At 38.9% G+C, this 15,486-nt stretch overlaps 1 protein-coding gene across 1 annotated transcript in view; it reads left to right on the plus strand.

Moving 5' to 3' along the window:
• Positions 1 to 14,779, plus strand: part of LOC120634679 — a 44,117-nt gene extending 29,338 nt beyond the window's left edge. The window contains exons 11-30 of the mRNA XM_039905443.1: positions 3,827 to 4,004; positions 4,397 to 4,475; positions 4,937 to 5,071; positions 5,330 to 5,507; positions 5,996 to 6,160; positions 6,418 to 6,627; positions 7,012 to 7,161; positions 7,455 to 7,560; positions 8,028 to 8,089; positions 8,158 to 8,286; positions 8,861 to 9,017; positions 9,585 to 9,961; positions 10,310 to 10,642; positions 10,980 to 11,087; positions 11,205 to 11,327; positions 11,946 to 12,128; positions 12,278 to 12,426; positions 12,940 to 13,154; positions 13,896 to 14,047; positions 14,646 to 14,779. Coding sequence (XP_039761377.1) covers positions 3,827 to 4,004; positions 4,397 to 4,475; positions 4,937 to 5,071; positions 5,330 to 5,507; positions 5,996 to 6,160; positions 6,418 to 6,627; positions 7,012 to 7,161; positions 7,455 to 7,560; positions 8,028 to 8,089; positions 8,158 to 8,286; positions 8,861 to 9,017; positions 9,585 to 9,961; positions 10,310 to 10,642; positions 10,980 to 11,087; positions 11,205 to 11,327; positions 11,946 to 12,128; positions 12,278 to 12,426; positions 12,940 to 13,154; positions 13,896 to 14,047; positions 14,646 to 14,779 — 3,323 coding nt within the window. The remainder of the gene's footprint in view (positions 1 to 3,826; positions 4,005 to 4,396; positions 4,476 to 4,936; positions 5,072 to 5,329; positions 5,508 to 5,995; positions 6,161 to 6,417; positions 6,628 to 7,011; positions 7,162 to 7,454; positions 7,561 to 8,027; positions 8,090 to 8,157; positions 8,287 to 8,860; positions 9,018 to 9,584; positions 9,962 to 10,309; positions 10,643 to 10,979; positions 11,088 to 11,204; positions 11,328 to 11,945; positions 12,129 to 12,277; positions 12,427 to 12,939; positions 13,155 to 13,895; positions 14,048 to 14,645) is intronic.
• Positions 14,780 to 15,486: the final 707 nt, after the last annotated feature.

A 15,486-nucleotide genomic window follows, 5' to 3' on the forward strand; every position in this document is an offset into this window, starting at 1 on the left:
TTTACATCTTTCTATAGCATCGCGGTGTCGCGAATCCATACTAGCAAAGGAGTATATTGAATTTCCTCGATAAGATTATAGATTAGTTACATTTCATTCAGCTAGGTGTCACGTTACGCTGACATATATATGGATTACAATTTCTGTCAGGTCAGACCACCCTGTTTGATAGTGCAAGTTTGCCAATACAATCCCCCCTGAGTAGTTACTTCTATAAATGCCACTGTTTCAAGTAGAGATGATATAACTTCGCCCATTGAATGCCTTCTATTAAATTAAAAAAACTAGTAATTTTGGACGCCTGTCGACCAAGTTGTAGTCGTAAGCCTTGTTAATTTAGTTCCTTATACATAAACGTGGCATTGTGTCGGAATAATGTAGCGATGATAGCCCAGTGGCCAGTGGCATCGACCGTAGACATTGGGAGAGGCTTGCGGAAGGAAGAGATGAATGGCGCAAGAGCATTAATGAGGGATGCCGTATCTATGACGAAGCTTGGCTTGGTGTTCTTGCACAAAAAAGGATACGCAGGCATACCATGGGATCTTCAGATTAAGCCGAAGGGATTAACTGCCATATTTGCGGCCGTTAATGTCGCTCGCGCATCGGCTTATTTAGCCATACAAAGGAGTGTCGCTTAGACAGTGTTTGAACCGTCTCTCAAGACGTACAGGCCATTGATGAGAACTAGCCCAGTGGGTAGAACTCCGACTTAACTTTCGGAGGGCCGAGTTTGAATCCCAGCACCTGTAACTACTTATTCTAAGTTATGTGCGTTTTTTAAGCAATTAAAATATCACTTGCTTCAACGGTGAAGGAAAACATCGTGAGGAAACCTGCATGCCTGAGAGTTCTACATAAGTCTGTGGAGTCCATCAATCCGCACTGGGCAATCGCGATCGATCGTCGATGATCACGGCCTTAAGCCCTTTTCATTGTGGGAGGATCCCCGTGCTCTGTGGTGGGCTGGTATTTGGTGGTTATAATGATGAATGTCGGAATATGTAGTTATGCAATGTTATGTCACTTTTTAACTTATGGCTTCTTTAAAATGTCAGAGCATGAACAAACACTGCGTAAGTGTTCAAACGTTATGCCACCTCACATCAATAAGGCCCTATAAGCTTTAACCTTTAAGCTTTTAGTCATAAGTCTAAAACTGCAGTCTTTTAATCTCAGGCCTTAAAACTAAATTACTGAAACGCCTCTCAGGAATAAGAATAATTAATATACTACCTTCGACAATACATACATCGCAATCTAGGCCCAAAGTAGGCGTAGCTTATGTTATAGGTAGTAAGATGATTCATGAATATTATTATTAATAATAACAATACATAAATACTGATTATATAAAAATAAACACTCATACACTGGAAAACATGAATGGGTAATCTGTATTTTCGAATTAATCTGTGATTCAAGTACTTATTGTAAAACGGATAAAAGTTTCAAACGACTTATTTCTCCTTCACCACTAAGTAGTTTCCACCATCCAACTGCCAGGCATAGTAACGCATGTACTCGTACGAACCCATTGAGGCTAATAATTTGCTTTGCAGGTAATAAGATAGAGAATAAGTACGAGTGATTAAAAAAAAACCGACTATTCTAATACCAAATTGTATACGTTGTTTTGTTATACTTTTCTTTCATTATGTACCTTTTGTGATGTGCAATAAAAAAATCATTCATACCGAAACAATGTTCATAGTCCTGGGTCCATCCCTAGTGATGTTATTTATTATTTTGTTATCTACGTAACACGTATATTTACGCATTGTGTACCTACGTAAAATTAAGTTTAGCTAGGTAATTGATATCCTGTCCATCCGCTGTTCGTTGATGTGAAAATAATCTGGCACATACCAAACCATAGAGGCCTCGCTATCAATCTGTTGACACAGCGAGATAATCTCGACGACCTCTCCACACATTATGTAGGTATGATGATGCACTGGCGCCCGTCCGTATCAGGGTAGGATAAACAACAATTACAGATTGTTTTCTAATGTGCTACGTAGGCCAAACCGCGGGATGGCTATAATATACCTGCTAATAATAAAAATAATAAGTACCTACCTATTGAGATAGCTTTCTTGATTTGTATAGTGTGTCCCTGAATAAAGCGCACTAACGAAGATGGGTGAATCGATAGCAAATTAAATTAAAATTTATCAATTTCTTCGTTTTTTTATTGCCTATTTAAAACATAGTAAGTAAATAATTCTTCTTTCCTCTCGTAAACTATAATGATGGCTGATAAAATCGATGATGCATTGGAAAAAAAAAGCCTTCAATAAAAGGGATCAAGTAAAAACCACTTCCGTTTTAATTTATACTATAAATTTTAAAATGATTGTCTGATCTTTTCAACAAATTACGACTTTTACAAAAGGAAGCCCAGAAAACCTATTATTAAAAATATATATATATAAATCTCAATTTTATCTATTCTCCGACAAAATAAAATCCTTTCATACTGCATAAGTAACATGATTCGAATATCATTACAGCTCACGCAATATAAAGTACTTTAAATTGGATAATATTAGCTCACCTACCTCAACAAGAATAACTTTAGCTCTAATGTACACAGCTAATAATCTAAACTAGAAGTCTTTTCCCTCCTACATCCATATTATGCTTAACAATGGTGCAATACTTTAGTACACAAATATTGACACTAAACTAAGTTGACATATTACGGGCTGTAGAAGCCCGTAATTTCGAATCTAAGAGATTAAATTTAGCCTAGTGTTTAAAGCTTCGGCCTTCTTTTTGCGAGTTCGATACCTGGCAAACACCTCTATGTGCGTCTGAGGTTTTTGCGTCTGAGTTTCTTATTCAAGCAATTAAAATATCACTTGCTTTAACGGGGAAACCTGCGTGCCTGAGAGTTGTCCATAATGTTCTTAAAGTCGTGTGGAGTCCACCTATCTACGCTGGGCCAGCGTGGTTGCTGCGACTTGAAACAAAATGAAATAAAGTAAAAATGAACGTATTCTGGGTATGGTTCTCTTTGCAGCGGTATGTTGGCCTAGTTAAGACGAAATTATTTCTATTTACATACAAATGTTTGTGGTAACAGCTGTGTTCCACTATACGCATTGATCTAATTAATGACGAATCTACAAATAATAACTATTACATTTATATATTGTAATATGATGCGCCTGCGGCAAGAGTCCATCTGAAAATCAATCGAATCGAGTTTTTAACAATGCCGGAATTTTCTATCTATAAAAATGCAAACACGTCGTCACATCTTTAATTTATCGTGAAGTAGGTGATGATGCCCCAGGTTGTTGAATGGTGGTCCGAACCTTCAACTGGTAAGCAGACGACTTGAAACGAGTAGCATCGCTATGCAACGGCGGACTCTGAAATTTGGAAATCGATAAAATTCCATCAAAGGACATCCTTATTTCCAGCCGTGGTCCACTAGTTAATGCGATGATGATGATGATGATGATGAACGGCACGTGACAAATTGTCTATGTCGGCACGTACAAAACAGACGCGTTAAAGCTGTGGTTTTATTGTAAGGACGCTGAGCCCTTTTTTTGGAAGGAGACAGGCAGCACGAAATCGGTGAATTGAAATAACACTTTATTTTATACACAAAGCGAATAGTGAAAATATAACAGAAAAGTCCAATAGACGCATATTGTGGAGTACGTTTTAATACCGCTTCATAAAAGGAATTACAAATTTCCGACTCACAAATTGTGGTTAAGAATGTGTTTCGATTATATTGGAATAGAGAATCAAGGCCCTTCTTTAAGTACATAATCTAAATGGAAGTCTGTTTCTACATATCCAGGTTTATCGTCGGACGAAATAGCAGATATCACAGAAACTTGCTGCAGGCACGGGGAATCCTTTGCGGTTGCGTCCACCTCAAAGTCCTGCTCCAACATCGATGTGCCCGATGACACCGAGCCGGAAGAGACAGATATATGCCTGTCTGCGGGGAAGAGCTGTTGCCAGAAGCAAATGGAGTAAGTATTTACGGATCTCGTAGTTCAAGACAATCAGGCGAGTCGCTGGGAGCCACTGGAGGAAACCAGCCAAGCACCGTAGATTGTGGTACCATGGCGACAGTGGACGTCAATTGGTTAAATTTATGATGTTGTTCAGGCCATGACAATTGACTAGACTCCCAGCGTTTTTCTTATTGAAGTTCTATGTGGAATCCTGCCAACAATCAAGGCGTTGTTTTTGAGTCGTGTCTGCTCCCACTAATAATTTTGTGACATAGCCAAGGTTTCGTTGATTTTCCTTGGATTTGGAGTTTTAAATTCTTACTTTTATATTAAAATGTTAAAGTACTTATATATGTATATATATATTCCGACTGGAGTATCTTCAGTAATTTGTCTGTATTTATGAGGCAGAAAGAAGAATGCGCTACTGGTATGACGTTGGCCCTCCTCAAACGATGCATGTCACCAAACAGCGAGATTGGAAAGGTAGGATTTAATGTTTTAAAAATATCTATAAATCATTATTAGATAAATATTTTATGTAAGATAGTTAGATCCAATACTTGGTTTAACCTTTTACCGCCTACCGACCCACCAAAAAGCTCGGGTCTCCTCTTAGAATGAAAAAGGCTAAGGCCGTAGTCCAGAAAGTGCGGATTGGTAGACTTCACACGCCTTTTACTTGTTGGGGTTATTATCAGTTCTTAGTGATGTTTAACGCAATTTACAGCTAGACTAGATAATCTTGCTGACTCTATAGTTGAGAGTGTTCTGAAGAGTTGTTTGCATTGATACCCCAGGGGTTTCCTGTTCTCTGACCGCACCTCACGCCTTAGAAATAAATTCTACCCCTATCATCTGGATGCCTGGTACTTCTACCGCGCGAGTTTCAAATCAAGACGACGATTTACCTCTAACGACGATATATACCTCAACCATAATTTTAGATGTGTTGCGATGAATGCACGTTTGGGCGAATAGCTGGTGAGTCCCAGGGCTTGGCTGGATGTGGAAGTCCATCAGAAGACTACTACAGTCCCGACAGTGCGTTAAGGAAAAATGCGTATTACCAGTGCTGTAAGGTATGATATAACATATATTTTTCAATATTATGATCGAGAGTACGCATAATCTTAAAAATTCTGAAATACATTCATCATTATCTTTGGACACATATCAGCTAATTCAAATCACAATACCACAGACCAATTTTGATTAAAAATCAAACATAAAAAGGAAACCAGCTAATAAACATTAATTTATTTCATGTTACTACTTATAGTACAACCCAAACCAGCGTGTAAAAATATCCAGAAGCTAAAGACGCTTATTTTTCTCAGGATGCTGCAGAAACAGAAACAACGACAGAAATAAAAGCTGAAACAACAACGACAGAGAAGCCGAGAGAAAAATGTAAGGCGAATTCTTGTGAGCATATTTGTACAGACGAAGATGGCAAGGTCCAATGCCAGTGCCGGACAGGTTTTAAGCTGCAAGCAGATCATAAGTCTTGTAAAGGTATCTTTTATAATCAGTATTATGGGTCCAATAATTTGACTGACAAAAGAAGGTAAGTGTGGTACTAACAATTTGGTTTTGGTGGAGCCAAATCAAAACGTTACGAGAAAATTTTAAATCTATGCCATTCATTCATAACTTACTTTAAAGGCCATACATTAGATTAACAGATTGATACTTATATATATCAATATGTTAATGTAATATATATATATATATATATATATATATATAATAATAACATACATACTCATTACAATTCTGTAAATTGAAGGAGAAATATCTGAAATCTTTTCCACATTAATTAACAGATGAAATAGAAATATTTAGGCCATAACAGTATTCGAAATAAATAAAACATAAACGATTTAGTATTTAAGAATAACGGTGGGTGCGACTTAATGTTTATTCAGGTGAAATTAACAAACTCGGTTTCTGAGGTAAGACGATGAACACTAGGTTAAATGTTTTAACTGTACCTTTTTCAGATATAAATGAATGTGCAGAATCCTTAGATGATCTCTGCACGAAAGAAGATACCGTTTGTCATAACACAGAGGGTTCCTTCAAATGTGTTCCACTCAAAAAGAGGGATGTCAGTCTAAGCTGCCCACCCGGATTTAAACGAAACCTCATAAATCAAGTCTGTGACGGTATGATTTGTCTCTTATCCATAAAAGTTTGTAACTTATCAAGGTAGAAATTTTATATTGTACCTTTGGAAATAAAAAAAAAATCAGGTTTCAATATGAACTAAAAAAGAAAACTTAATTTATCCGCAATTATTATAAAATTGGTACAAAAATTGCTTTAGTAGGAATTTAGCATTCCAAACCAGGCAATTCATGATACGCAAATAAAGAAATCCAAATAAAAATATTGACTATGAATATCCTTTACACTATTCCAGATATCAACGAATGCCGCTCTCCACGACCACCATGCCCGAAGTATCTATGTGAGAACACTATCGGTGGTTACAAATGTGGTGGTAAACCTGGCAAACCATATACTGAGGACGATGGAGCACCCACTACGGAGTCCAGTATCACTGTACCTACTGCGAAGAACGATATTTGCCCTCCGGGATTCCGAGCTGGACCAGATGATGAATGCCTCGGTAAACTTAACACTTACATTCTGTAAAGTAACAAACTGGAAAATTAAAAAAGATCAACTAGGCTGAAGTACTTTACTTTACTCATTTAAATATGCACCGCCCAAAAATCTGGATACCATTTTGGCTTTTATCTTTTCGGTTAACTATAATATGGGTTTGCAAATAATGGTCAGTAGATATCTTTTGGGTAAGTATTCTCCACCTTAAGGTTATATCGTTAATCATATCAAGAGTGGCTTCGCAAGGGATCTAAGACAGAAACTCTACAGTTGTCAGTCTTATCTTACCAGTTTTAAGCGCAATCGACACAATTTGCTCTAATATTAAAATTAGGCAATTAATTTTTCGATGACAATATCGATCAACGCTGGATTTTACTTACAGACATTGACGAGTGCGAAGAACGGTTGGACGATTGCCAGCGACTTTCACAGCACTGCATCAACACGCATGGCAACTATTTCTGTCAGGATCACGTCTCGAAGCGGTGTGCTCCTGGTTTCAAGGTCAATGTTGGTACTGGAATTTGCGAAGGTATTTCCTCTTTGTGTTGCACTTTTACTAATTCTTGTAAATAAACCCAACATGTATTTTAATATTTCTTAACTATATACTTAGGTTTCATAAAAAACAGCATCAGAAAAGGTTAAACATGTTAAGTAACTGCCCAGTACGGTAATCTGGTCCTACCGATAATAGATTAAAACATATTATACGAAAGGGTACTTTAGCTTCTACTTCGAAATACGTATTCTTAATTTTTTAAATTATCACAATTTCACTGAACCGAATACGATCGTTATTGATTTAGTGATATATATTTCTAGATATTGATGAATGTGAAGAGAGTTCAGAGGTTTGCAAGCGGAACGAAGTGTGCATCAATCTGCCAGGAGCCTACAACTGCAAGTCAAAGATTAGCACCCTACCAAAGTAATAATAACTTAAATTTTGTGTTTAGTTAATTACTAATTTTCCATGATTAATCCTGAAAACAACGCTACAAACAAGCAAGCTCCCAGTTAAAAAGACATCGGGATCGATCTGTTCGACAGAAACTAAATTATCATCAGAAACTACATTCTCAACTCATTTACACTGTACTTTTATATTAAATCAAATCAATTGTTAGTGATAATTATCATGATGTAAATCACCATCGCCATCGGTGTCTAGAAAATTGTTTCTAGATACCGTCCTAGTAAGTACTGAGATTTTCTGAATATAAAACCCCTATAGTAAATGAAGTTCAGGCGTTTGTGTTCTGTATTCAAACTGGTATCAACGAAGTACTAGTTTGACTGCATCGTTGATAGTCATTTTAAATTAAGCACTACAGCAATATTGAAGAATTCACAGAGCAATTCCGGGTCATACTATATAAAATGTCTATGTTGCAGATTAACAACAAGAAAGTGTCAAGAAGGAACTCGAGTAAGACCAGGAGGCACTATTTGCGAAGGTAAAACAGTACTGTAACAAACATTAATTGCAAAGTATAGGAAATCTAACAGAAATAGTTCCTTCCAGATATCGACGAGTGTCGTGAAGGTAGTCACTTGTGTGATCAGTTCCAGAACTGCATTAATACATTTGGTGGGCACGAGTGTCGATGTAAAAATGGATTTGAATTGGATTCCACATCTGGATCTTGTGTAGGTTAGTAGATATATATACATTTAAATAAGATTTTAGAAATACCAACTTCTTGTTCTCATTAGAATCTCTATCCCAAAGTGTTAGTTTAACCAGACAGATTTAAAATTTGAAAAGTGCCTGTAAGATAAGCCTTCTTGAAATAAACACTTAATATTTGTATCCTCCAATTGTTGACAAGATAAATCTTTCATGGGTAGACTTTAATAGCATTTTAAGAAATTTTTCGAAGCAATGTAACCGGACATAAATTATCAATTTTTATTTTCTTCTGCGATTGCAGATGTTCGCAAACAAATCTGCGGATAAACAGTAGCTGAAAACTGCACTAAAGGTTGTGATAGTGTCACCGGAGTGTGCCCAAAGCTCGCCAGTTTATAGTTTTAATACTTTAAATAGATTTTCTTAATCAATCTGATCAGTAATAAGAGGAATCCTGTCATAGTTTTTTCTATCAATAGCTTTGGTAGACTTTAAGTTTTGAAGCCGTTGTTTCGTCACATTGACTATTTAGTTATTTAAACGAAACTTCTGCATTTTGGACAAGTGGTATCGCATCATCTTTTTCCTTTTCCAGATGTCGACGAATGTGCCTTGAAGCTGGACAACTGCCAGGCAGGACGCCAGTGTCTAAATGTATTAGGGTCGTTCACTTGCACACGACGTACATCTAGTAGCACCACTTCTACTACGGCGGTAGTACCCGTTTATGAATACGAGTACTATGATTCTGGGTACTTTAACTTTGTTCACTAATCTTTTCTAATTCTTATGCACAGACTGACAAAATACTTTCTGACGTAAATGGCAGCAGCTATTTAGATTTCTTAGTTTGTCTTTCGGGCACCTTGAAATTATAGGCGTAAAGAAACGCTGCTGTGGCTCGATTGCTATGGTTCTGCAATGTTTGTAACTACAACACAAATTTAATCTACCACCATCTTCATCATATCAACCGATAGACGTCCACTGCTCGACATGAGTTGGAGGGTGTTTCAAATGCCACGGTTTCGTGCCGCTTGCGTCCAGAGACTCTCTGCGCCGCGCTTGATGTCGTCTGTCCACCTCGTTTGGGGTCGACCAACGCTGCGCTTACCAGTGCGGGGCTGCCATTCCAGCACCTAGGCACTAGTTTGACGTAGGGAAGGAGATCGTAGGGCAACAGCAGTACGTGCTGCAGCAGCGATAGGTAGCAGCCGATCAGGCTTTGTAAGCAATTGCAGCTAGGGCTATAGAGGTTTTTAATAAGCGTACCACCAGTTTTTCCATCCTTAGCTTATTGAATTTTTTCCAACCATCAGCGAGGAAGAAAACACGGTCGTTCCAGAGCCACAAACAACTTCGACTACCACCTCGACTACGACTTCAACAACTTCAACTACTACCACACCACGACCAACCACCACCTCGAGCACAACCCCTAAACCTCACCAACCTACGCGAAGATACCCTTACTTCAGACCAACGTTCCAACAAAGAACAACTTCTACAACAACACCTCCAGCGCCGTCCAGACGACCGTTTCCGGAATATTATCCAAGAAGACCAGAACCGGGTACTTTTACAGAAGTAACAAGTACAACAGAATCAAATACGGTGGATAAAGACATTGATTTTAATCCCAACGAGCTCCACTGCCTGTACGGATACGAGAGGAATGAACGCGGGGAATGCGTTGGTAAGATTTCATTTTTTAATCGAGAAGTTCGTTTTTCCAAGGTGATTCAAAGCATTTTTTTAAGTCTTTTGTATGTATTTTCTTCGCCAAATTGTATATTTTCGGTCATTACTCTGTAGACTGAGCCTAATCGAGGAAACTCGACGAACTTATAATTTATTTTTTATTCAAAGACATATATATTTTCAATATCTTAAAAACTTGTTGTATAGTTTTGAACAATTGGCTTATATTAAAATTTCTAGCGCAAGCCCGACTCACAAATGGTTGATTTTTTTATTCAACAGTGGATTTATTTAAGTACTATACCAAGTTTTGTGACAATATTGTATTTTCCTGTTTTTCTAGATGTAAACGAATGCTTGGAGAACAGGCACATTTGTAGCGCACTAGAAGTATGTAAAAACCGGGCAGGAGGTTATGAATGCGATTGTATGGCCGGCTTCACGAGAGATCCATCAGGTTGGTGCGTGGTGGCCACCACTTCCACTACTCCGAGGCCAAAGCCCACTACGCCTAGGCCTACAACACCCCCTAGGCCTACAACGCCTACGACAACAACCCTGAGGCCTACAACCACTAGAACTACAACACCTAGACCTACGCCAAGAATGACAACTGCTGTATCAGCAACATCCACAACCACTCCCCGAGTGACGTATACAGAAGTTACAACTGCAGGTTAGTTTGATCGATTTAGTATAACCAAATTTAAATCCAAATAAGAAGAGATATACGAGTATGATAGTGAACCGACTAAGCAAACTTCGAAGTTATTTAGCGATTTTATGTTTTTAGATAAAAAATAATAATATCCAATCTTATCTTAGATGAATGATTGCAAGGTCGAAGAATAAGAACGTTTTGACAGTTGTAGTATAGGAAGTATATAAAATTTATTTCTCACATCTGACGAATCCAATATTAGCCCTAAAGAATATCAAAAGATCAACTGCAAACAAAATATTATGAATATATATAATAAATAATGCCAAAAGTTATTCTTTCTTCCTTATAGCATCAACGACTCCGGACTGGTGGCATCATCCAAGTCGTGGCCACTACAGTCCCCCACCGAATTGCGAACTAGGTTACATTTATAGTCAAAGCCGTAGGAAGTGTATAGGTGAGTGATTTTACAGCGTAATCCTGATGTTAATTGAAATATATCTAAGTTTGTTTCTTTTGAGCTCTGTCTTAGAACGTTTAAAATCTTCATACCTTTAGCAAATAAATATTTTAGATATTGACGAGTGTGCTACAATGAGAGCCAGCTGCGGTGCTAAAGAAGACTGTGTCAATACAGAAGGAGGATACCGATGTGTGTGTGGTCAGAGGTGTCAGGAAGCCGTCACGCCCACCTACAGTAAGACATATCTTTAGAGCCATAGTTACTCAACATTCATAGACACAGTTATTCATACATAAGCTTCTTTTAGCTGTGATTACTAAGAAAAAAAAATTATACAATAATTTTTTTTTTTACAATTTACTACGGAATAAAACAATTATTATTTTGGTTTTTCTTCAGCATTGTTGGACCATTAATCTTTAGAGCCTATAAAAACTCCCCACTTCTTCGACATGTTTTCCTTAACTGTGATACGTAGAGAAGTGGTGATACCCTACTGGTTGCGCTTCACTTTCGCAGGAGCCGAGTTCGAACCTCAGCACACACATCTAACTTTTCTTTTCTAAAGTTATGTGTTATTGAACCATTAAAATAACACTTTTTTAAAAGTTCTCTATAATATTGTTAAAAGCGTTTTGAGTCCACGAATCCGCTGTTCACACTGGGTCAGTGGTGGACCTGAACCCTTCTCATTGTGGGAGGAGACCGGGGCCCTGCAGTGGACCTATAATAGGTTGATACATTTATGAATACGTAGAACTTCATACTATTGCTGGACGTATAAAAATCTAAATTAGCAAAAAAGATATTTGATGTAGGTACTGCTGTTAATGGCTCCCGTTTTCCTTCTAGATAATCGCGAATCATCACCACCGTCTGTAAGCCCAGACTCAACCGTAATAACAGTAGGCGCGCAGTATGGCCAAACTGGGCCACGATACTTAAGACCGACGTACTCACGTCTGCATGACTCCGGAGCGGTTGTTACAACATGCCCTTGGGGATATAAACTAACTCCAGAAAGAGTTTGCTTAGGTAAGTCTACTGAAAACATATTGGCTGTGTTCTACCTATGTGTGATGTTTCGAAAAGAATCAAGATTCAAAAAAGTTACTGATTGCGGGGGTAGACCTTACTTGGAATATAATCACCTGATTTGCAATCCTTTTTGCTTGGTCTTTCAGATATCGATGAATGCGAACGCAATGTGTCCGAATGCGGGCCTCAGCAGCGTTGTGAGAACTTCTACGGCGGCTACTCGTGCCAGTGCCCGCCAGGACACCGGAACATTGGCAAGGACTGCGAAGACATTGACGAATGTAGTTATGGAAATGTAAGAAAAGATGAGTCAGGAGTGAAAGCGAATCTTGTTTTGGCCATACAGCAGGCACGGGGTCTTTTGACCACAGGATGTGTCACAGACAAGTTGTGAGTTCGGCATATTGTTCGAAAGGGCCTGACTTCAAATCTCGTTGGGATTGTTTTTGTTGGTGGAATATCCACTTATTTTTGGTGGATGGGTTTTTTAACCACTAGGTTTTACAAATGTTATATTAACCACGACCGAAGACTTAGCGTGGGATTCAAGCCACGGGGCGGTTTACGTAAATTTCCTAACTCCGAGGTGGTGTGAGAGTTTTCTTGAATTCTAATAAGTAATTCGTTAGCGATAGCGATAGCGATATTCGCCACTGGTTTACCATGCAGCTATTATTAATTGAAGCTATTGCTTCTTGCATTTCGTTTGAGTTGAAGAAGGAACTGTCACATTTTCATAGAACATCCTAAACAGACATTGATATATGCCCAAGTACTTATTCATCAAAAATGTTTTATATCCTTCCAGACGTGTTCGTATAACGCGCGATGCGTGAACACAGTTGGATCATTCAAATGCGAGTGCTCGGAAGGTTTTCGTAACGCACCGTCCAATGACAAGGTGTGCGTTGATGTGGACGAGTGTACTGAGACGCCGACGCTGTGTGAACAGAAGTGCGCCAACGCTTGGGGAGGGTACCGATGTTATTGCGACAAGGGATTCCGACTACACAACAATAGCAGGTAGGTAAAATTAGTCCCATGGTATCTGTTCGTCAGAGTACAAACATGAAGCGAAAACATTTCAAATGCTACTGCAAAACTGTTCTCTAAGCCTTTGTTTATCCATTGGGTTAGTGTAGGAGTGGACCTTTGTTCAACCCATGCTAGGCACACTTTTGTTCTTTTCCACCAAACATTTTTGAGTGCAATCTCATCTGGTGCGAACTGTTACGTATGTCATATATGCCCTACAGGTTTGTTCGCCAGAACGTTAAATCGCTTGGTAGAACGTCTTTCTCGGTAGAGTCGTAATAGCCAAGACCCCACCAGACGCTCAAATTACCTCTGGGGCACAGAGGTCGACAAATGCCTCCTTCATAGCAGGCTGCAGTACTACAGTGCGTGCTGGCGAAATCAGAATCGATGGTTACGTTCTTTTCTACGTTCATTTCCTGACTCGGAGCTGGCACTGAGAAATTTATGTCAAAAAGATATGTGTAAATTCTACGCTCTAATGCGTTGATCATCGTTACAAAAGTAAATTCTTCATTCAAATCAGTAAAGAGCACTGCAGCCCAGTCCTGTACATACCGATCCAAGCGTAGCCTTGCAAACCTTAAACGGTTTTCACAACAAGCTGTATTAAATTGAATGCGATCTAAGCGTCCTCGTTTGTTACCGATCTTTTTGAAGTCTGTCAATGCGATTCTAAGCTCAGATATATTAGGTCAGTGGCTCAGATGCAATTCATATTGTTTACAGGACATGTGTTGACATAGATGAGTGTGAGGAGTTCAGTCGGTCCAGGTCCCGCGGGCGGCTGTGCGGCGGTCGCTGCGTGAACGTGGCGGGCTCCTACCGCTGCTCGTGCCCGGCTGGGTACCGTCTTGCTGACGATAAGCGGACTTGCATAGGTGAGGAGAACCGTGGACTAAGTGCGGAATAAGTCACTGATGTGCTTCGAATTATTGCAACATTTTAACGAATCATTAGACATACAGTTTCATTATACTCAAGAATTTTTAGCGTGTACTGCTAGTTTCCTTAAATACTGTATGTCAAATAATTGGACTAGGTACATATGTTCTAGAAAATTCGGACGGTAAGCTATGAATAAAATGAAAGCCAGATTGGAAGAGACCAAACAGTTAGAAGAAATCTATTTTTTTGAGGTGATGTTAATGACTGTCATAGTCCAATGAACCCCCAATTCTTGGTGGGCTTTTGTAAGAAATTAAACGTGTATTACTTCTGTGCCGCATATGTCAAGCGGAACCCTGAATCGTTTGATATCGTTTGTCTACCTAGTCTGCTTTAGACACCACTGGAAACTTCTCACTTGGTCGAAGGAACTACGAACTTTTGGGACTCTAAAATTCGTTGGTCCTTCGAACTATGTGCAACTAGCCCCCTGTCCATAACCGAGCCATCGGTATCAACCTTAACATCATTGGCGAAAAACCTTTGCCATTGGCCTATTGCCAGATGATTTATATAAAATAATCTGTGCAGATATTGACGAGTGTGAAAACGGTGAAGCGAAGTGCAGTCAAGAGGAGGGTCAAGTATGCCAGAATACTCAGGGCGGGTACCATTGCCATCGCATCGACTGCCCAATCGGTTACCGCCTTGAAGGAAAACAGTAAGTTTTGTTAAACATCCAAACAGACAATCTATACATTCCCTATCATGGGAACCAAGCTGAGTTTGTTGAGGGCTTTGTCCAATACAAGCACATTTAGAACTCTTTAATAAAAACTTTATCTAATTTTACTGCAATGGAAAAAAGTATGCATGATCATATTTACAGTGACTAGGTATTATCTATAGTTTTCTGGGTTTTCCACGCTGTGAAGACTAGAGGGTTCAAAAAGGTCAAATATCGCCACTTTTTATTTGCAATAACTTCGTCGCTTGGCAAGAAGACAAGATGCAACACGGGCCGGTGAGGTTGGTAAATTAGGATGCTGATTCAAAAAACAGTGGACCTCCATCGGTTTATATTATGATGATGATAGGTCCTTAGGGCTAAATCCTTAACTATGTTATTGTTTACTAACACCATAACATAAAGAAGAAATACGGTAGTCAGACGCCTTTGCTCTCGTGATAAATGTCGACAGTGTCGATTACGAAACTCGCTCCTCGTAGTTGGGACGGCTGCTGCCCTGGAGCCCCATGCCGTAAAGGGTAGTTGCCAACAGGCCCTGCCCGGCCTGTTCTATTTTAGGGGCAAGGAAGACCCTTATATAGTAAGTATAAAGGACTACGTCAACGATAAAAATGCTTGGGTTTAAATTATTGCTCTAACCAGGTTGCTTCTTTAATAGATTTTAAAGGACAATGTGAGATG

The sequence above is a fragment of the Pararge aegeria genome, chromosome 24 (assembly GCF_905163445.1).
Source record: "Pararge aegeria chromosome 24, ilParAegt1.1, whole genome shotgun sequence".
Taxonomy (NCBI): domain Eukaryota; kingdom Metazoa; phylum Arthropoda; class Insecta; order Lepidoptera; family Nymphalidae; genus Pararge; species Pararge aegeria.